This window comes from Pseudorasbora parva, chromosome 7, assembly GCF_024679245.1.
Source record: "Pseudorasbora parva isolate DD20220531a chromosome 7, ASM2467924v1, whole genome shotgun sequence".
NCBI classification, from domain to species: Eukaryota; Metazoa; Chordata; class Actinopteri; order Cypriniformes; family Gobionidae; genus Pseudorasbora; species Pseudorasbora parva.
The window spans coordinates 39576475-39598117 of record NC_090178.1 but is presented as its reverse complement, the minus strand read 5'-3'; the positions used below and the strand labels follow the sequence as shown (position 1 = coordinate 39598117).

The 21643-nt window shown below is 42.2% G+C and overlaps 1 protein-coding gene across 2 annotated transcripts in view; it reads right to left on the bottom strand.

The window, feature by feature from the left end:
• The window catches only part of LOC137083874 (secretagogin), a 165394-nt gene that overhangs the window by 31790 nt on the left and 111961 nt on the right, over positions 1-21643 (bottom strand). For both annotated transcript variants that reach the window (XM_067449823.1, XM_067449824.1), the window contains one exon: positions 1903-1958. In XM_067449823.1, the coding sequence (XP_067305924.1) occupies positions 1903-1958 (56 nt within the window). The remainder of the gene's footprint in view (positions 1-1902; positions 1959-21643) is intronic.

Sequence of the window (21643 nt, the reverse complement as noted above, 5' to 3'; positions counted from 1 at the left end):
TTGGCCTTATGTTGACATAACTTAAGACTTAAGATGTTTTTTAAAAATGGCTACAGACTCAGCAGGATGAATTTAGATCGGCAGGTCATTCCACCAGATGGGAACGGTCCAGGAAAATGTCTGTGAGAGCGATTTCATGCCCCTTTGGGATGGAACCACGAAGTGCCATTCACTCGCAGAACGCAAGCTTCTGGAGGGTGTGTAAGTCTGAACAAGCGAGTCTAGGTTTACTGGTGCAGAGCCAGTGGTTGCTTTGTGGACGAGAACCAGTGCCTTGAATTTGATGCAAGCAGCCATTGGCAACTAGTGCAGTCTGATGAAGAGAGGCGTGACATGAGCTCTCTTCTGCTCGTTAAAGACTACTCTCACCTCTGCATTCTGGATTAGTTGCAAGTGTTTGATAGTGCATGCTGGAAGGCCAGCTAGAAGAGCATTACAATAGTCCAGTCTGGAGAGAACAAGAGCTTGGATCAGGAGTTGTTCTGATTGGAAGGGTCTAATCTTTCTAATGTTGTATAAGGCAAATCTGCAAGACTGTTGCAGTAATGTGGTCAGTGAAGTTTAAATGGTTGCAGTAATGTGGTCAGTTAAGTTTAAAAGGTTAATTCATGTTGAGAATCACTTATTTTTCCGTGGTGTTTTTCATTCACAAGATTTACATAAAAGTAGGAGGCAGTGGTGTTTGAGACTCACAGTATGATATATTTCAATTTTAATTATTGAAGGTTAATTCATTGGCAAGGTTAATTCAATTTTTCATTCTAGGGCACCTTTAAATTCGATTATGCCGCTTTTTTGTTACGAGTCCCGGTCAGTGTGAACAGGGCTTTAGCGCTTTTTTATCTTTTGGGATAAATCTAACTTTGTCATGCTGTTAAACATGTCAGCAGTGGTTTATCCTTGTGTTTCCTGAAGTTGCCAACTGTCATTCAAAATTATAGAATTCATGTTGCTTTTTCGCTGCAAGTTGCTGACAGTGTGATCTATTAAGATTAAGTTTTAATCTCCACAATGTACTTTACAAGATTTACAAGGTCTTTAGGAGCACAGGTTTAGTTTCTTTGTTAAATTTATCTGTCTTTTATTTTAAAAAAAAAAAACGTTTAATGAAAGTTATCTGACTCAACTAAGAAGAACAGCACTTTTTTCAAACATTTTGGGGTAGGGCCTTAGAGCAAATCAGGCAGTGATGATGTAATCAGATGTAATCAAGTATCAGAATTCAATGAGAAGTCCAAATCAACAACTATCACTTTCAACTATCATGACTTAAGGGTGATCACCTTTTAAGAAAGATAGCTAAAACATGCAGGACTTACATCCTTTTCAAACCACTTTTTAAATGGCACAGAAACCTTTAAATATCAAAATTTATCAGACTATTTCTAAACGATGCACTAACAGAATGCATGGGGGAATGGGGATGGTCCTCAAGGGAACTTCTGTGATTCTGTGACCCCTTTTCTGTCAGGCTGTCAGCCCTCAAGCTGCTTCCTGAGACCATCCTCACACCCGCTACACGCAGCGGATCAGTGCACCCGCCTGCCACAGACCCTCATTCAACTCTTACTGACCTGTCCATTGAATAACTTGTTATAATTAATTACAAATATGTGGATCAGTTAATATAATTAAAGCGATCCAAGCCTCTATAGAGGGCTCACACAACGTAACTTTACCAGTGAAAAGTTTCAAGAGTTTTTGAGCATGTAAAATGCCCAAAGTTTGAATAAACCTTTAGGGCCTAATTACACTTATGGTGATTTATGCAACTGGCACTGAGCCTTTGCCTCTCTCTTTCAACAACACAAACACACAAACACCCATACTTACTCGTAATACCAATGCCTAAACAGCTTTCACATGTACAGTACAAAAGTGCTATAATTAAACACTCATCACCTAGCCAGGTCATTAAGATCCAATCTGCCATCTTTGTTTTTGTCAAAAATTTTCATCTGCAAAACACAAAAACAAACAAAGTGCTCATGATTAGAAAAGTGTTGAACATTTTTTTCTAGACAAAAATAAGGAAAATTTAGAAACAAATAAACTGAAATAACTGCATTTGTGGCCATTTTACACAAATTGTCATTTGTAGATACCTAAATGTGCACTTATGGTAAATGGACTGCATTTATATAGCGCTTTTAACAGACCCTATGGCCATCCAAAGCGCTTTACATTTTTGCCTCACATTCACCCATTCATACACCGACGGCGATGTCAATCATGTAAGGCACTATCCAGCTCGTCGGGAGCAGCTGGGGTTAGGTGTCTTGCTCAAGGACACCTCGACACTTGGTCAGGTGGAACCAGGGATCCAACCACCAACCTTTCGGTTTGCAGACAATCTACATGAGCCACTGCCTCCCGATCACTATTATCACTACAGTCTGACATAATGAACTAACATAACATGCTTATAATAACTACATGAGTCAGACACTACTCATTTTAGGAGAGACTTGGGTGAATTTTATCATTCATTTTGGAGTTGGATAATAAACTGACCTTTAGGTACTGACACAGAGGTGGTGTATATAATTAACAAAAATATATTTGTTTAATGGCAAAGGCCCAGGCTGCAGGGATCAGAAAGTAGAAGATATCTACATAAAGGATTGTAAAATGGTTAAAATCTAGTGCGGGCGATTTAACATGATAATTTAGTGTAATTATAAAAATAATTAAAGCTGCAAGCAGCATTTAACGGGGTTCAAGCATTTAAGGCCTTTAAACAGTTTAGATCTTTTGAATTTACAACCTTTAAGCAGTAAAATAATTAAAACAGCTCAGATGAAATTGTGATAAATTGACAAAATATGATTTTAAAAGTTATAATAGTGTTAATAGGGATTAGCATGTTGTTAACATGATGTTAACATGATTAGCATGTTGTTACCATAATGCTAACATGATTAACATGTTGTTAGCATGATGTTAACACAATTGGAATAATACTAGTAATATTATTAGCATGTTGTTAGCATGATGTTAACACAATTAGCATTATGCTATAATTATTAGCATTACGTTAACATGATTAACATGTTTGCTAGCATTAAGCTAACTCTGTTAACATGTTGCTAGCATCATGGTAACTCAATTAGCATAATATTAACATGATGCTAACACAATTAGAGATAGACATTGTATTGAAGTGAAGAAATTACAATAGGGAACGTTCTGCACTAATAGCTATATGCACACGACACATCTGTAATGTACGGGGAAAATTAGCTTTATTTGTCATTCAAATATGACTATGAGAACCCCAACGATTGGCCTTCCTTCCCTTCTCAAACAAACTGCATCTTTAACAGCCCAAGTTTCACAATTTCCTCGTTTGTATATTAACATGCTTTTAGAAATATTGTATTTGTTATTTATACTAATAGCATATTGTGATGATTTTTTCACGACCCAGATTTTTTGGTGCCCCCCCAAGCACTTGGTGCCCTACGCGCAGTGCGTGATGTGCGTGTGCGGAGCGCCGGCCCTGCTTATTCCTTTATATTCCTTTATTACACGGCTCTGTGAAATACTTGATTCTGATTGGTCAATCGCGCATTCCAGCGGTACGTTATTTCCAGATAACACCCGCTCATACGGGTACTGCGAGTTATCTTGACCGGTACTACTTCTATGCTTAACGCTGGCGCCATCTTGTGGCTTAAACATCCGTGGGTTACAATGGAAGACTTCAAGGCAGGTTTCCTTTATAACGTTTTTAATATAGATATTTTTCTTACACAAACACATCTATTTGAATCAGAAGGCTCTATTAACCCATCGGAGTCGTGTGGAGCACGTTATTTGACGGACAGCTGCATTTTTTATGGACTTCAAACACAACTACAACAACTGCTTGGATTAACGTTAGGCTGGACTTTTTAAATATAACTCCGATTGTATTTGTCTGAAAGAAGAATGTCATATACACCTACGATAACTTGAGGGTGAGTAAATCATAGGCTTGGTTTCATTTTTGGGTGAACTAACCCTTTCAGCATTAATTTTCAACATTTAGCAAGGGCATATGGCAAATCTTCAGCAATAAGTTAGATAAAGGCTTACGTTGGAACTGTTTTCCTTCGCGGAAGCTTTGCGTGAGAGCCAATAAAATATTTAATCTTGAGACAATATTTTGTGTCTAATAATTATTTGTTTGAGACTAGTAGCCGTGTAATAAGCGGGATAATGTACACCCAGCCGGTTTTTATCGCAGAATAAACCCTTTCAGAGTGATGCAAGACCTGATCACTCTGTCGGGGTTTATACTGCGATAACAACCGGCTGGGTGTACATTATCCCTTACGTATCAGAGGGCTTCAGTCTTTTTGACACATTGGCCATCCGTCATAAATAATTAGTTTAATTAATACATTCCTGTCTGTTAGATGCTCGAGAGGCGACGCAACAACAAATTCCCAACATTAAACTGATCGCGCGTTCAATATCGGACACACTAAAGCACTTGCTTGGCAGGAGGAGATTGATGCGGTGGTCTGGGAAGAGTCTGGGGATTTGTTTACGTTTTTTTTTTTTTGGTAATATTTCGAATTAATATTAATAAAAAGTAGCAGTAATAAAACCGGAAAAATCACTCATTTTGGCGCCCCTATGGACAAGTGGCACCCCTAGCATTTGCCTATTCCGCCTATGCCATTCATCCATTGCTACTCCTGCAACACTCGCTCCGACTGTGCTAGAGGCATCAACAAAAGTTGCACTTTCGCAGTGGTGGTGACGTAATGGTTCAAATGGCATATCATTGTTGCGTGTAAGTGTAATGGTAATTTGGACATAGAAATTGTAAAACATTATGTTCGAGGGGGAAGAAGGAGGCGGGAACCGGCGAACATTTAAAAGACTTTAACCAAACAAAACGAAAGTAGCGTGGGCAGCCCCTCACGGACAACTGCCACGCACGCACACATAATAAAACGTAAACACAACTCAATGTTAAATCCAGGTCTGGTGATCTCTCGTCCTTATATGCCTCAAGCTCCCTCAGAGGACTCGGTGTGGCATGCAGGTGATCCTCATTCACAATCAGGCCACGGTCTCGCTCGCTCTCTGGCTCGTCCACCTCGCCACAGAAATATTGCACATATTTTTTCATCCGCGCTACTACCCGCCCGCACAGAGTTAATTATCTGCCTGCATGCCCACCCATGATTTTTATAAATGTCACAATTTGCCACTTTTATGTCGTTGCAGGACTCTACGTCGCGTATAGGCTAGTTACAAAATGGAGACGAACAGCCAGCTGATTTTATTAATTTATTATATCGATTCTTGGATATTTCAGATCGATTCTGAATCGTTGCAAATGAGAATCTAGATTCTTCTGTGAATCGATTTTTTTGGCACACCCCTACTCTGTAAGCTTCGCAACACACTGTGGTACATTCCATGTTTTACATTTCTCCCAGCGCTAGCTCTTTTGCCACATTCCCAATTCGGCAGTGTCCTGATGATGTTGTCAAGGCATGCTGAACAGCTGAAGACCAGATGATGGGTCTTCATGACGATTCAGATGATGGGGATCGCTGCAGCACCATGCAGGAGGCAGATCAAGTTTTCCGGACACTTCTGTGGACACACTGTCGACGCAGAAGTCCAAGCCGCTCCAAGGCTGCAATGCAAGATGGAACAGCGCAGCCGAGAAGCGGAACGGCCCAACATCACGCCGGATGCTGATGACGCTGGCCCGGTGCAAACTTCAGCCACCATGCAGCTCAAGCCCGAGGGAGACCACCAGTGAGCAGCCGACACCCAGAAGAGAGAGCAGCCGCAGCGAGCAACATGAAATTCAAACATAAACATCAGAGAATGGGTGGAAATCGGCAAAACGATGAACAACGTCCTCTCAGGACGTTGCCAGCAATCAGCAACAGTCCCAATTGTAGCTCTGTCTGTTAGACTAGTCACAAACATAATAAAATAAAATAAAATCTAAATCTAATAGTACAGTAACATTATTTGTGGGTGGAGAAGCGGCGAACAGACAACATCAGCGTCCTTTCCCCCACGTTGCCTCAAACTACAACAACGAGTTTGATATATTTTTGATATGTATGATTAACATGATGCTAGCATGATGATAACATGATTAACATGTTGTTTGCATTATGTTAACACGATTAACATGTTGCTAAGTGGTTGCTAGGGTGTTCTTGATGGTTGTTAGGGTATTCTGGTTGGTTGCTATGGTGTTGCTAGGCAGTTGTTAGTTGTTACAGATGGTTACTATAGTGTTTATAGAGTTCTTACTATGTTTTTTGCCTGATTTAGCACTTAGCTAATCACTTTTAATATGTAGCTATTCACTGCTAACATGTGTAGCATGTTGGAAGTGCTGTTTTCTAGCATAATTCAAAAGACCCAACCCCTATGTCTCTATGATGTTCTGAAGCAGTGTTCTAGGTGGTTGCTAGAGCATTGCTACGCGGGTGCTAGGGTATTCTGGGTGGTTGTTATGGTGTTGCTAGGCAGTTGCTTAGGTATTCTGAGGGGTTGCTAGGCAGTTGCTTAGGTATTCTGAGGGGTTGCTAAGCGGTTGCTATGGTATTCTGGATGGTCGATAGGCGCTTGATAGGGTGCTCTAGGTGGTTGATAGAGCGTTGCAAGGTGGTTGCTCAGGTATTTTGGGTGGTTGCAAGGCAGTTGCTAAGGTGTTCTGGGCAGTTGTTAGGGCTTTGCTAGGCGGTTGCTTAGGTGTTTTGGGTGGTTGCTAGGCAGTTGCTAAGTTATTCTAGGTGGTTGCTATGGTGTTTCTAGGCAGTTGGTAGTTGTCACAGTTGGTTACTATGGAGTGTTTATAGAGTTCTTAATATGTTTTTAGCCTGATTTGAACGTAATTAATCACTATTGGCATGTAGCTATTCACTGCTAGCATTTGCAGCATGTTGGACAGGCTGTTTGCTAGCATGACAGACAGAGAGACAGACAGAAAGACAGACACACACTTCTGTTTTACATATGAATATTTTAAATAATGCTTATATAGATATTTGAAATAAATGATAGGTAACAAATTGCTTATTCATTGTTTTCCCCTTTAATTGCAGGTGTTATTTTAATTGTTATGTAATATTATTGTAAAAAAAATACATTAAACTGTTTTTAAAAATTTGCAATGTTATTTTAATGATTTTGAAAATTTATATATATATGCTTTGTGAGCAGAATGAACCAATGAGTGGTCTTCTGCTGCCCTCTGGTAGTTTAGTAATTGTAATTGTAAGGGATATGTAATTGACTCTCTTTGTAAAAGAACAAAGCAGATAATTTATTTTCTTCGTCGTCTTAGGTCATTTGGAGTAAGAAAACAGATTCTTCTGCTGTTCTTTAGGTCTGTGATAATGAGTATATTGCAATACTACAACTCTATCTGGTATAGGAGTCTGTCAGTTAGAGGTGGGCAGATCGATACTAATATCGATAATATCGATACCAACGTTGGTATCGGTATTGATCGATACCAACGTGAAAATATCGATACTTAAGTTTCAGTTTCTCTCGTTTTGCGACCTGGCCGTGTTTGTCAAAATGCTGCTGCTGTCACAGAGCAGAGGATGGAAGCTCTCAAGAGAGAGTGCTGCTCGTGCTCGACACTGCTCTCCTCCCCCTCTCCTGTTTTGTACTATCACGTGACTCACCACTAGCGCTACCACCAGCAGTCAGGCGCGCGCGCCGCTCAGCCGCGCATTTTAATTTTCAGCATAATATCGTATTACAGGGAGAATTTGTTTTACAGTTTTTATATTTATTGTGAAGTAAAACTTTGTGACTTTGTTTATTTTAGAAAAAAATCCTGAAAAGAAGTGCACTAAAGAGGAGAAACATTTTTTGTTAACATGCTACTTGAAAAGAGAATTTGTTTTTACATTTTTTATATTTGTGAAGTAATCATTTTGTAACTTTGTTTATTTAAATAAAGCAGAAGTAACCAAAAGTTGTTTCTGAACAAAAGCTTTTGTAGCACTGATTAATAACTCAAAATGCTAATCACAAAAACAAATTAAAAGTCATGAAAATTCATTTTGATTTAGGTTGAAGACGCATCCACCTTAATTATTAAAAAGTATCGGTATTGGTATCGGTATCGGCGATACTGGCCCTGTATTTACTTGGTATCGGATCGATACCAGATCTAGCGGTATCGCACACCTCTACTGTCAGTTAAGTCAAAAACAAATTTGTTTAATCAGATAAAAATCTGTTCAAAAATTGTAGGTCAGCCCCTTGAGAAGCTTTATGATTCAGCTTATTATAAAAACTTGTTAAGGCTGGCTAATAATATGGTTTCTGGGTTAGTTCACCCAAAAATGAAACCAAGCCTATGATTTACTCACCCTCAAGTTATCGTAGGTGTATATGACATTCTTCTTTCAGACAAATACAATCGGAGTTATATTTAAAAAGTCCAGCCTAACGTTAATCCAAGCAGTTGTTGTAGTTGTGTTTGAAGTCCATAAAAAATGCAGCTGTCCGTCAAATAACGTGCTCCACACGACTCCGATGGGTTAATAAACACTCTTTTGTGTATCAGGCTACCTTAGAGTTGAATAAATCACTTAGGTAAAAATTCACAGTATGGAGAAGGTGGATTAAGTGTATGTCGATGTTTAATGTATGTGGGTTGCTGTAAACATAGATACTGTTGTGCAAGAAAAATTTCAGACTTGTCTGACAATAAAGTGTATATCATCATCATCAGGCACATTTTCCATGTTAACTAATTTAAACTTCAATTGTGTTGCAGATATATTTGAAATAAATTATTTTGACAAAATGTGATTGTAAATATTGTATTAGTGACTTTATAATGTCTAAAAAGGAATTATAGAACATGATAAGTAAATAGCATGACAAAATGACTATTAGCCAGCAGGTGGCAGCAGAGCACCACCCATTGGCTCATTCTCATTTTAAATGTCTGTTTTTCATTTAATGGGCACATTTTCCAAGTTAATGCCATCAAACATGCTTTACTCACATGCACATGTTGTTGAAGATATATAAATGATAGGTAACAAATAGCGGTAACACTTTAGAATACTATTTCTTACTTAATGCATAACTAATAAAGAGTTACTGCAGTACTAATGAATAATTCTTCATTAACACTCAAGTCACTAATATTAACTACTAAGGAATGAGTGTTAACTAATCAATATGTAATAGCATTTTTGAATTGTGTTAAGTATCAATTAGTTAATCAGTAACTATTCAATTCAGTTATGCCTCCTTAAGAACTACTATTAAGTAACTATTAATTCAGCTTCACAAGGAATAACTATTAAGTAACTACTAATTAACAGTGATGCACAGTATCAGATCGAGGCCCTTTCTTCTTCTTTAGTACTAATGTAGTTAGATAAATGTACTACTGTTATGTGTACTATATGTAAATATTCATTTACATTCACTCGCAAATGTGCCGATTAATGTTTCTGTCTGTGTGTCCCCACGCTATAATGTTGCAGTTCTTGCAGCATTAAATCAGAGAAAACAATTCTAGTGAAAGAGTACACAGATTCATGAGTGCACATGCAGAGTGCACAAAATGTGAGCGCACACGCAATTTCTGTGAGTCCAGTTTTGTGCGAGAGAATGGATTGAGATTCCGCTTGTAAGCAGAGATTCATTGCTTGTAAACTTGATGTGCTCTCGCGGTACAGTATTAATACTACATTAATGAGGATGTTGATGATTTCTTTTTTTTTTTAAATGTAAGTATTGTCTGCAACCAGAAGTTCAGGACGGAACCCCATCCCCAATCTAAGTGCCGTGCCAACATGGCTCAGGCATTTTATGTTTATGTGATACCAAATGATTTCTGTATTTAAGGCAATGACTGAGGGGAAAATGAGAATACAGGGAACCTATGAGTCATTAAAAAAGAATTACCAAATAGTTCTCAAGTAGTTACTTAGAACCTGGAACAGTATTCTAAAGTGAAAACAAACCCATTCGTAATTATTGAAGAATTACCAAATAGTTCTCAAGGAGTTACTTAGAACCTGGAACAGTATTCTAAAGTGAAAACAAACCCATTCATAATTATTGAAGAATTACCAAATAGTTAATAGTTAAATAATTAAGCATAACTACCATTAATACAGTACTAATAAAGGAAATTTGACGCTCTATTCTAAAGTGAAAGTTTTATCCTCATTAATTATGACACTTATTGAATGATATTTAAGTTTATTGACCAGAATAAGTCAATAATTAAGCCTAACTACCATTAATACAGTACTAATAAAGAAAATTTGACCCTCTATTCTAAAGTGAAAGTTTTATCCTCAATTATGGTAGTAATTTATATAAGTTAATAAGCAGCTTCTACAGACACAAAACATATTTTTTGTCTATTTGGATAAATAGTGAAAGGTACAACATAAACGTATTGGCAACATTTAAACAAAGGTGTTTTTACCTCAAAATACATACAATTTATTTTATATCATATACACATTTACAATTTTCCTTTTACCATTTTATAGATACATGTTTCTTCCCTAAACACAAACATAGCAATTTAACAGAGACTAAAAATGGCAATACAACTTAATGGGTTAATGGGCAATCTAGCATTACAATTATATTTTGAGCCCCTAATCTCACTCAAACCTCTAAACATACACATAATGATTTTTTTTAAGTGAAAATATATAAAGAAAAACATAACTAACAAAAGTGTAATCACAATCATTTCTTTATTGTGAAAATGTCAAAAGCTGTACCAATAGTAGTCCGAGTGACGATGTGTTGCAGTCGAAGTCATCTCTGGTGATATAGTTTTGTATGAGGTAACGTTACCGAGAATTTAAGTTATTTAATTTAAACTTAATCCCACTATTTGAAGGCACGCGCGTTTCTCATTCACCACAGACTAAAAACTAAAACACAGCTTGTCGCAATCTGTGACGAAGCAGGCGATAGCCAATGAGCGTTTGATATCACTGCCGTAAAACGAAATGTTTGAATTCCCCACCAGCGCGGGTTTTGTTTACGGTCGCTGTTGAAGAGAAAGATGGAGCGCGGGATTTGTTTACGGTCGCTATTGAAGAGAAAGATGGAGAACGCTGGATAAAGAAGTTCCTCGTATGGATTCTAAAGATGTGGATTACACCGAACGAATTAAATTAGTGTCTTTTATGAATTTATGTTGCTTTTTGGTGTACTTTCTAGTCACTGTGGCCCATGGCAAGCAACATAAGTATTACTTGATAAATAATAGTTAAATGATTACAGAAATCTTATTCATTTAAGGGTTTTAAGGTGTAGTTTGTTTAATGTAAATCCTTTGAACTGAGTGTGCAGCAGAATGTTTATTGCTTTTAATGTTTTACGTATTAGATTCACGTAGAACCACACATAAAAATACACATAACTGCTAAACAATAAGAACTTATCTTTAGAATAGAGGGTCAAATTTCCTTTATCAGTACTGTATTAATGGTAGTTAGGCTTAATTAGTGGCTTATTCTGGTTAGTAAACTTGAATATCATTCAATAAGTGTCATAATTAATGAGGATAAAACTTTCACTTTAGAATAGAGGGTCAAATTTCCTTTATTATTACTGTATTAATGGTAGTTAGGCTTAATTATTTAACTATTAACTATTTGGTAATTCTTCATTAATTATTAATGGGTTTGTTTTCACTTTAGAATACTGTTCCAGGTTCTAAGTAACTCCTTGAGAACTATTTGGTAATTCTTCAATAATTATGAATGGGTTTGTTTTCACTTTAGAATACTGTTCCAGGTTCTAAGTAACTACTTGAGAACTATTTGGTAAATCTTCAATAATTATGAATGGGTTTGTTTTCACTTTAGAATACTGTTCCAGGGTTCTAAGTAACTCCTTGAGAACTATTTGGTAATTCTTCAATAATTATGAATGGATTTGTTTTCACTTTAGAATACTGTTCCAGGTTCTAAGTAACTACTTGAGAACTATTTGGTAATTCTTTTTTAATGAATTTTCCTCATAGGTTCCCTGTATTCTCATTTTCCCCTCAGTCATTGCCTTAAATACAGAAATCATTTGGTATCACATAAACATAAAATGCCTAAGCCATGTTGGCAAGGCACTTAGATTGGGGATGGGGTTCCGTCCTGAACTTCTGGTTGCAGACAATACTTACATTTAAAAAAAAAAAGAAATCATCAACATCCTCATTAATGTAGTATTAATATTGTACCGCGAGAGCACATCAAGTTTACAAGCAATGAACCTCTGCTTACAAGCGGAATCTCAATCCATTCTCTCGCACAAAACTGGACTCACAGAAATTGCGTGTGCGCTCACATTCTGTGCACTCTGCATGTGCACTCATGAATCTGTGTACTCTTTCACTAGAATTGTTTTCTCTGATTTAATGCTGCAAGAACTGCAACATTATAGCGTGGGGACACACACAGACAGAAACATTAATCGGCACATTTGCGAGTGAATGTAAATGAATATTTATATATAGTACACATAACAGTAGTACACTTATCTAACAACATTAGTACTAAAGAAGAAGAAAGGGCCTCGATCTGATACTGTGCATCACTGTTAATTAGTAGTTACTTATTAGTTATTCCTTGTGAAGCTGAATTAGTAGTTACTTAATAGTAGTTCTTAAGGAGGCATAACTGAATTGAATAGTTACTGATTAACTAACTAACTAAGCATTAAATCAGAGAAAACAATTCTAGTGAAAGAGTACACAGATTCATTCTCTTTATTAGTTATGCATTAAGTAAGAAACATTATTCTAAAGTGTTACCCAAATAGCTTATTCCAGGTTTTCCCATTTTAAAACATTTTCAGGCATTATTTTAATTGTAATATAATAATTATTTGAACCAATGACTGGTCCTCTGCTGCCCTCTGGTGGCAGTTTTAGGTAATTTGCCATATACGCATTTGCACTGTCACCTTTTTTACTGTTATAGAGGCATCTAAAGTCTGATCTCCATGAAAATGTGCATTCTTCTTTAGGGTCACATGCTGAATATGCCCACCTATGTTCGTGAAGTTTTGAGTTTTCTTTCAGGATTAACAAGCTTTTGAGCATGTTTTGCCACACCTATTCTCTAAATGACCCTGTTATAGCTACCCAAAGTGTAAAGTTCGACATGTTTTTGATAACTATTGATCAGGAGAGTCCAGAGAATCATACTGCTGTGGTTTGGTTCCGATCAGGCAAAAAACCTAGGACTAGTTTGCAAAAGGAGTTCCCTTTATCGAGGGAACTCGCACTGCGTCATCGTAGATGACACATCGGGGAACGCCCTCGGCGTGACGCTACTGAAATCATTTGAAAAAGCCCAATCTTGATTGGTGTTGCATCATGACGTAACGAGTGATGGCATACCCAGAGGTATAAAGGGACGCCGGCACAAGCATACACAGCTTCTGCTCTTCAGCGGTTGCGCTCTGTGTTGATCGTTTGTCTATTTGGTGTTGTGTGTCCAATAAGTATTAGGGTGGCAGGCTCGTGAGCCTCTTAGTTCTGTTCCGCGTCTGTTGAGGCAGCGCGGCGGCAGATCAGCGGGCTCGCAAATGAACTTATCAGCGGGTCTGGGGCTGCTGAGGCACTTTCTCAGTCCCTGCTGACAGTTAGGATGTTCTCCGTCCCCGCGTGGAAGCCCGCGCTGCGGCCTCTTCCCTCAGGGTGGAGAACCCGGTGCTTGAGCCGTCTGATTCTGAGGAGTTAGATGTGCTCAGCATCGAGGCAGGTGATGTAAGCACCAAGCACGCTGCTTCATTCATAAAATAGGGGCGCTCGGGCAGTCCCCGAGGGGGCTGCCTGTAGTATCCCAGTGTTCTCCGTCCCCGTGCGGAAGCCCGCGATGCGGCTCTTCCCCGGAGTGGAGAACCAGATGCTTGAGCGATCTGATTCGAGGAATTAGATGTGCTTAGCGTCGACGGAGTGAAGTAGAAGAGAGCTCGCCACCTCTTAATGTAGGCTCGATCGTGCGTTGTCGAGGCAGCGCGTGGATTATGGGTCTGCAACAAAAGTGAACACACGCTATCAAGTGAACACACGCGATCACAACACGCGGTGTACATGTGATACTGTTTGACGCGAGGTATGCAGTCAGTGCCTGAGGGTGCTGGCTGTGTTTGTTGAGATATCTCGCAGCGCACAGCCGTGCGTTTTCGAGTGTTTCAGCCTCGCGCCTGTGGTTTTCATCTCGAGGGATGAAAGCCAAATATGTTGTAAACGGGTCGAATCTCGCGTTTCTGAGGCAGCGTGTAGATGGCGATTTGTTGATATACATATTTAAACAGTATCGTCTGGAGATTATGGCTGCATTTAATTCTGAGGAATTAAAAATGAAACATTATCTGACTTTGAGGAGTTGGATATGTTCATTCAGCCTATCATTCAGACCATGTTCACTTGAGGGGTGATTAGGGGCATTTAATTCTGAGGCATTAAATGGGATTTATCTGACTTTGAGGAGTTAGATTATCAACCTATCATCCAAAATGTGTTTACAGGGCTTTTTTCATCTAAGAACAGATGAAGCCCCTCTTCCGGGGAGCGATCAAGGTCGCCTCCTCTGTGGAGTTCTATGGAAGTCGATGCTGCGATCCACCGTCTACGACGCTCGGGCCACATTGACTTCCAGCGGACGCATGCTGCCTAAGCCGCCTCTAGAAAGACGGCAGCTGGGCAGCAAACGCGTTCAAACTCCGAAAATCCTCCCAGACTAAGCCCTGCCGGTTGGCCGCTTCAGGGGGTCGGGCAGGAGGCTCGGTGGGTACCAGAGACCAGCCTTGAGAGGCTGGTTCCCCTAGTAGAATATCTCGGCGCATGGTTATGCTCCCGAATATATCTGCTGGGGCCCTGTGTACCGTGGGCAAAGGGGAACTGACTGCAGTTCAGTGTTCCAATACCAGTCATTGGATTGGTCTGAATTGTGGTGTGCCCAGCCCAGTGGCCGGCTGGCTGGAAGTCGATGCTGCGATCCGCCGTCTACGACGCTCGGGCCACATTGACTTCCAGCGAACGCATGCTGCTCTAGCCGCCTCTAGAAAGACTGCAGCTGGGCAGCGAACGCGTTCGCACACCGAAAATCCTCCCCGACTAGCCCTGCTGGGTGGCCGCTTCAGGGGGTCGGGCAGGAGGTTCGGTGGGTACCGGAGACCAGCCTTGAGAGGCTGGTTCCCCTAGTAGAATATTTCAGCGCATGGTTATGCTCCTGAATATATCTGCTGGGGCCCTGTGTACCGTGGGCAAAGGGTACGGACTGCAGTTCAGCGTTCCACCACCGGGGTTCATCGGTGTGGCATGAATAGTGAGTTGTGATTGATGACCAGTTAAACTTCACTGACCACATTACTGCAACAGCCCGGTCCTGCAGATTTGCTTTATACAACATTAGAAAGATTAGACCCTTCCTATCAGAACAGGCTGCACAACTCCTGGTTCAAGCTCTTGTTCTCTCCAGACTGGATTATTGTAATGCTCTTCTGGCTGGGCTTCCAGCATGCACTATCAAACCCTTGCAGCTGATCCAGAATGCAGCGGCGAGAGTGGTCTTTAATGAGCCGAAGAGAACGCATGTTACGCCTCTCTTCATCAAACTGCACTGGTTGCCAATGGCTGCTCGCATCAAATTCAAGGCTCTAGTTCTCGCCTACAAAACAACCACTGGTTCTGCACCAATATACCTAAACTCAATTGTTCAGACTTACACACCCTCCAGAAGCTTGCATTCTGCGAATGAGCGGCGCCTCGTGGTTCCTTCCCAAAGAGGCATGAAATCACTCTCACGGACATTTTCCTGGACCGTTCCCACCTGGTGGAATGACCTGCCGATCTCAATTCGTGCTGCAGAGTCTGTAGCCATTTTTAAAAAACATCTTAAGACACATCTTTTCCAATTGCACTTTTCCTATTGCACTTGACCAATACAGAATAGCACTTACTGGTCATATCTACGTCTCTCATCCGGATTTGTGCCTTCAGGCGGGTATGTTACATAGTTATCATAGCTACCAAAATCCAGTGTTCTGTATTTTGCGTACGTGAGTTTTTGCTGTCGATGGCTATTGCTGCGCGTTTAGCTAGAATGCCATACAAAACCAACCCACTGGGCCACTGAATCCGCATTAACGACAACAGTTGGGGCATCAGCCTTAGTCCTAATGGGTTGTTATCATAGCTATCAAAATCCAGTGTTCTGTATTTTCCGTACGTGAGTATTTGTTGTAGCTGGCTATATAAAAAAAAAAAAAAAAAAAAAAAGTTGTGTACTGTGCTAATTAATTGAGATTTCTTACAGCTCTTACAGGTTGTTGGCCTTGTTTGTTTCGTTGCTTCTATTGCTCTACCCTTTTTTGTAAGTCGCTTTGGATAAAAGCGTCTGCTAAATGATTAAATGTAAATGTAAATGAATAGTGGTGTGCCCAGCCCAGTCGCCGGCTGGCCAGCCCCCTCTCCCGAGGAGCGATCGAGGTCGCCTCCTCTGTGGAGTTTTCTGGAAGTTGATGCTGCGACCCGCCGTCTACGACGCTCGGGCCACATTGACTTCCAGCGAACGCATGCTGCTCTAGCCGCCTCTAGAAAGACTGCAGCTGGGCAGCGAACGCGTTCGCACTCCGAAAATCCTACCCGACTAAGCCCTGCCGGGTGGCTGCTTCAGGGGGTCGGGCAGGAGGCTCGGTGGGTACCAGAGACCAGCCTTGAGAGGCTGGTTCCCCTAGTAGAATATCTCGGCGCATGGTTATGCTCCCGAATATATCTGCTGGGGCCCTGTGTACCGTGGGCAAAGGGTATGGACTGCAGTTCAGCGTTCCACCACCGGGGTTCATCGGTGTGGCCTGAATAGTGGTGTGCCCAGCCCAGTGGCAGGTTATGGAACAGGAAGTGTGCTCCCTGATGGTAGAGGAGGCTACATAGTGTATTCCTCTGCCAGACAGGGGGTCCGGCTGTTACGGTCGCTACTTCGTGGTTCCCAAAGAGGATGGAGGGGTGCGTCTATAATTAGATCTGAGGTACTTGAACGTTCTCTGAGGAGATTCAGGTTCAAGATGCTCACTATCACATCGTGCGCAGATCCAGTTCGAGGACTGGTTTGTCACGATGGATCTAAAGACGCATATTCCATATCCCCATCCTTCCTGCCCACAGGAGGTCCTGAGATTCGCTTTCGGAGGCGAAGCGTACCAATATCGGGTTCTCCATTCGACTTAGCTCTTTCACCCCGCACCTTCACGAAGTGCATGGATGCAGCTCTGGTTCTGTTTAGACTCCAGGGCATCATGTGCTCAGTTACATCGACGACTGGCTCATTCTGGCCACGTCGTACGATACAGCGGTTCGGCATCGAGGTGTCGTTCTGGCCCATATGAGGTGCTTGGGGGTGGGGACTCAACACAGTGTTGACGCCCTCCCAAGGGACTACGTTCCTGGGAGTCGTATGAGACTTACAACGAGGCAGGCACTATGGTCCCTGCACGTATCGAGTCCATACTGGCGGAGGTCTCCGGAGTAGAGCTAGGCCGCAGCCTCACTGTGAAGCAGTTCCAGAGACTGCTGGGTATCATGGCAGCAGCGTCCAGCGTGATTCCACTCAGCCTGCTCCACATGAGACCCCTACAGTGGTGGCTGAAGACCAAGCCCTTCCGTAGCAGGGTAACGCACAGATGCGTTTGTTCGTTCCCTCGTCATATGGAAGAAACCTTGGTTTCTGTCCCTAGGGCTAGTGTTGGGAGCATCATGTTGCCGGAAACCGTTCAACAGATGCATCCTTACTGGCTGGGGCACGGTCATGGAAGGCCGCTTTGAGAGGTCCGTGGGGGACCCGGCATTCATCCTGGCACATCTACTGCCTGGAAATGCTGGCGGTCTAGAAGGCTCTGAGGAGCGTTCTCCCGGACCTCCGCAGCCACCATGTCCTGATACGATTCGACAGCACTGCCATGGTATCGTATCTAAATCGTCAGGGGGGTCTGAGATCGCGCCCTCTGTGCAGACTGGCACATCAGGTCCTCCTGTGGTCCCAAGGGAAACTGTTGTCACTCAGAATCCCTGGGGACCAGTATCAGGGAGCAGACATCCTGTCGAGGCAGGGGCTGAGGCCCGGGGATTGGAGGCATCCGGCTCCATTGGGCCTGGATGCCATGTCACAGACGTGGCCGAGGCTGCGTCTGTATGCATTTCCCCGATCGCTCTGCTCCCGGGAGTTCTGGAGCGGGTCCACTGGGAAGGCATCCGCCTGCTATTGTTAGCACCCCGGTGGCCGTCCAGAGTAGGGTTCTCCGACATCTTAGTTCTGCTAGACGACCTTCCAGGGCGGATTCCTTTGAGAAGGGATCTGCTGACTCAGGCAGGGGGCATGATACCACCCCCAGCCGGAGTTATGGAACCTATGGGTCTGGCCCCTGAGGGGGCACAGCTCATAGAGGAGAGTCTGTCAGCATGCGTCATTGAGACCCTACTCAGCTCTAGGGCTCCTTCCAACAGGAGGCTGTACAACCTGAAGTGGAGTAGGGACCGTGGGGTAAATCCAGTTAACTGCGCAGTGGCTTCAGTACTGAAGTTTCTCCAATATCGGGTCTCTGCCGGGCTTACCCCGTCCACACTTAAGGTGTATGTGGCAGCGATAGGGGCTTTCCACACACCGTTAGGTGAGGGACCTCTGGGGAGGCACCATTGGTTGTACGACTCCTACGAGGACAGAGGATGAAGCCTGTGGCTCATTCCAGGATCCCATTTTAGGATCTGGCAGTAGTGCTTGAAGGGTTGGCTGAGGCCCCTTTCGAGCCACTGGAGCTGGCCGAGGCCAAGAACCTCACGCTTAAGGTTGCCTTTCTCCTTGCCATCACTTCTCTGAGGAGAGTGGGGGACCTCCAGGCATTGGCATTCACGCCAAATTGTTTGGAGTTTGCCCCGGGCGGAGTGAAGGCCATCTTGCGTCCGACCCCGGGTACGTACCCAAAGTGCCATCTAACATGGTAGGGTCGGTGGTTCTCCAGGCATTCCATCCTCCGCCTCATGTGACGGCAGATGTGGGCAGGCTTCACCTCCTCTGCCCGGTTCGGGCATTGAAGATCTATCGGGAGAGGTCTGCCCAGTGGAGGAAGTCAGACCATTAGACTTTACAGTCTGCACCTCCCGGCGACGCAAGGCGCCAGGGTGCTCGCCTCCTGAGTATGCACTTCGGTCCATACCAAGGGGCTCAAGATAGGCAAGGGCTAGTGGGTACTCGTTCCCCGATGTGTCATCTACGATGACGCAGTGTGAGTTCCCTCGATAAAGGGAACGTCTCGGGTTATGCATATAACCCATGTTCCCTGAGAGGGAACGAGACACTGCGTCTCGTAGCCCCGCCTATCGACAGAGCGTCCCGCTTCATCGCAGTATCTGTGTATGCTTGTGCCGGTGTCCCTTTATACCTATGGGTATGCTGTCACTCGTTACGTCATGACGCAACACCAATCAAGATTGGGCTTTTTCAAATGATTTCAGTAGCGTCACGCTGAGGGCGTTCCCCGATGTGTCATCTGACGGACACTCATTAGATTTGTGTGTGTGTGCGTGTGCGTGCGTGTGCGTGTGCGTGTGTGTGTGTGCGTGTGTGTGTGTGTGTGTGTGTGTGTGTGTGTGTGTGTGTGTGTGTGTGTGTGTTCGAGAGAGAAGCAGACATGAATCAATGTGGTGTGATGACGCAGTGTCTCGTTCCCTCTCAGGGAACATGGGTTATATGCATAACCCGAGACGTTTTTAACATAATTGTGGATGTTTAAATAAGAATTTGATTGACAGTATTGGTTATAGAGGAAAAGTTGTTTAGTATGAAGAGATCTATCATAATATATGCATATTATGTGGTTGTTTTGAAGCCCACCTGATTAAAGAGATGGAAAATACCATTTACAGCCAAAACAGGCAATTCACCATAGGGAATACATGGTTTTTACATGGTGCCACCTATACTCCGATCTTCATAAAACTTTGCATGCTTCATCAACATGTTATGCCACATATACCCAACAATTTTCGTGAAGTTTTGAGTTTCCCCTTAGGATTTATAGGCTTTTGAGTGTATTTTGCCAAGCCTCTTTTCTAAGTGGCCCTGTTATAGCCATAGACAGTAAAAGAAATGGACAGAGCGTTCCCATAGACTTCAACGGCGGAAAGTGAGGTCAATTAGAAGCACTCACTTCCTGATGGCTGAGCGAACTGCGCAGGCTCAGACTGAGATTGAGGACGTAGATGTGACGTGATCAACCTGTCTGACAGTAGTAGGTCTTCTAGTAGTTGTGGAAAGTAAAATCTGAATCACGTTGTTTAAATGTTTGTCCCGTTGCTTTTGGCTCACTATTGGCTTCTCCCCATTCTTCTCCTTTGACTTTATTAGACTTCTCCTTTGACTTTATATGTCTCCACATCCCCTGACTGTCTCATAAGCCCTATTCGGACTGGATTAGTTTAACATGGGGACATGGGGGTAAAGTAATTACTACCAGAGGTTCTCTGTGATTTTAGTCCCGTCCGAATGTGCCATCTCGGTAATCATTACGGACAATGTCAGTAAAGATTACCGAGACTTTTACCTTCTGTAAAAAGGTCTGGAAAAATGACCTCGGGTAATACTAATCCCGTTCGAATAGACCTGCTGTAAAAATGTATGGTAAAATGCTGTCATTTCCTGTTTAAAAGTAAAAAAAAAGCGCATTTTGCGACCTTGGAGGCGCTTGAAGCATTTGGTTGCGTTGTAGGTGGTGGGACAAATCTGTGGAAAATGTCCAGTATTTTCCGCATATTTAAAGCAAAAAGAAGATCAAAAGCACTTATTAGAGGCACAACACATTTTAGCTCTAGGAAAGTGTCTATTACCAACATAATCCAATCAGAATCGTTAGACTGGACCTAACTGTTTATTAAAACACACCTATATATTGGAGACAGAGTTCAGACTGGCGCTCAGGTTGTGTGTTTGCTCACGTGATAGCGGTAACGTCATGCGCACATGACGTCAAGGAGGTGCGTAAAGGGAGTTACTCCTCCCACTTCTGCTAGTTTTACTGAGATGTCTTATCCCGTGCAAATTGGCCATTAATATTACAGACGTCCTGAGGTAAAATGACTTTACCCCCATGTCCCCATGTTAATCTAATCCCGTCCGAATAGGGCTATAGACAGTAAAGATTGCCTGCGAGCATCTCCTCCTTTCTATACGGTAATTACTCAACTGTGCAACAGAGTTATATCGGGCGATAGTGTAAGATACAAGGTAATGAAGCCTTTTATGCATTGTCATGTTTCTTTATAAACAAACATTGGATAAATTGAGTCTTTAAATGCCTCAAATGTAAAGTTATTCACTGTCAAAGTGACTCAAAAATGAATGGGAGTCAATGGGATGCTAACAGCAGGTGATGGCTTGGTTAGCAATGGCTGCCCCTATGGGTGGAATGCTTTCCGAGGGCTAGATTATCCCCTTGGTTATAGCCATGCAAATGCAAAAACTCAACTTTTTTGATAATTATTTATCTAGAGAGTCCAGAGAATTGTCCTAGACTGGTTTGGTTCTGGTCAGGCAAAAAACCAGGGACTAGTTCGCAAAAGTAGGTTTGTAACATAATTGTGAATATTTAATTAATT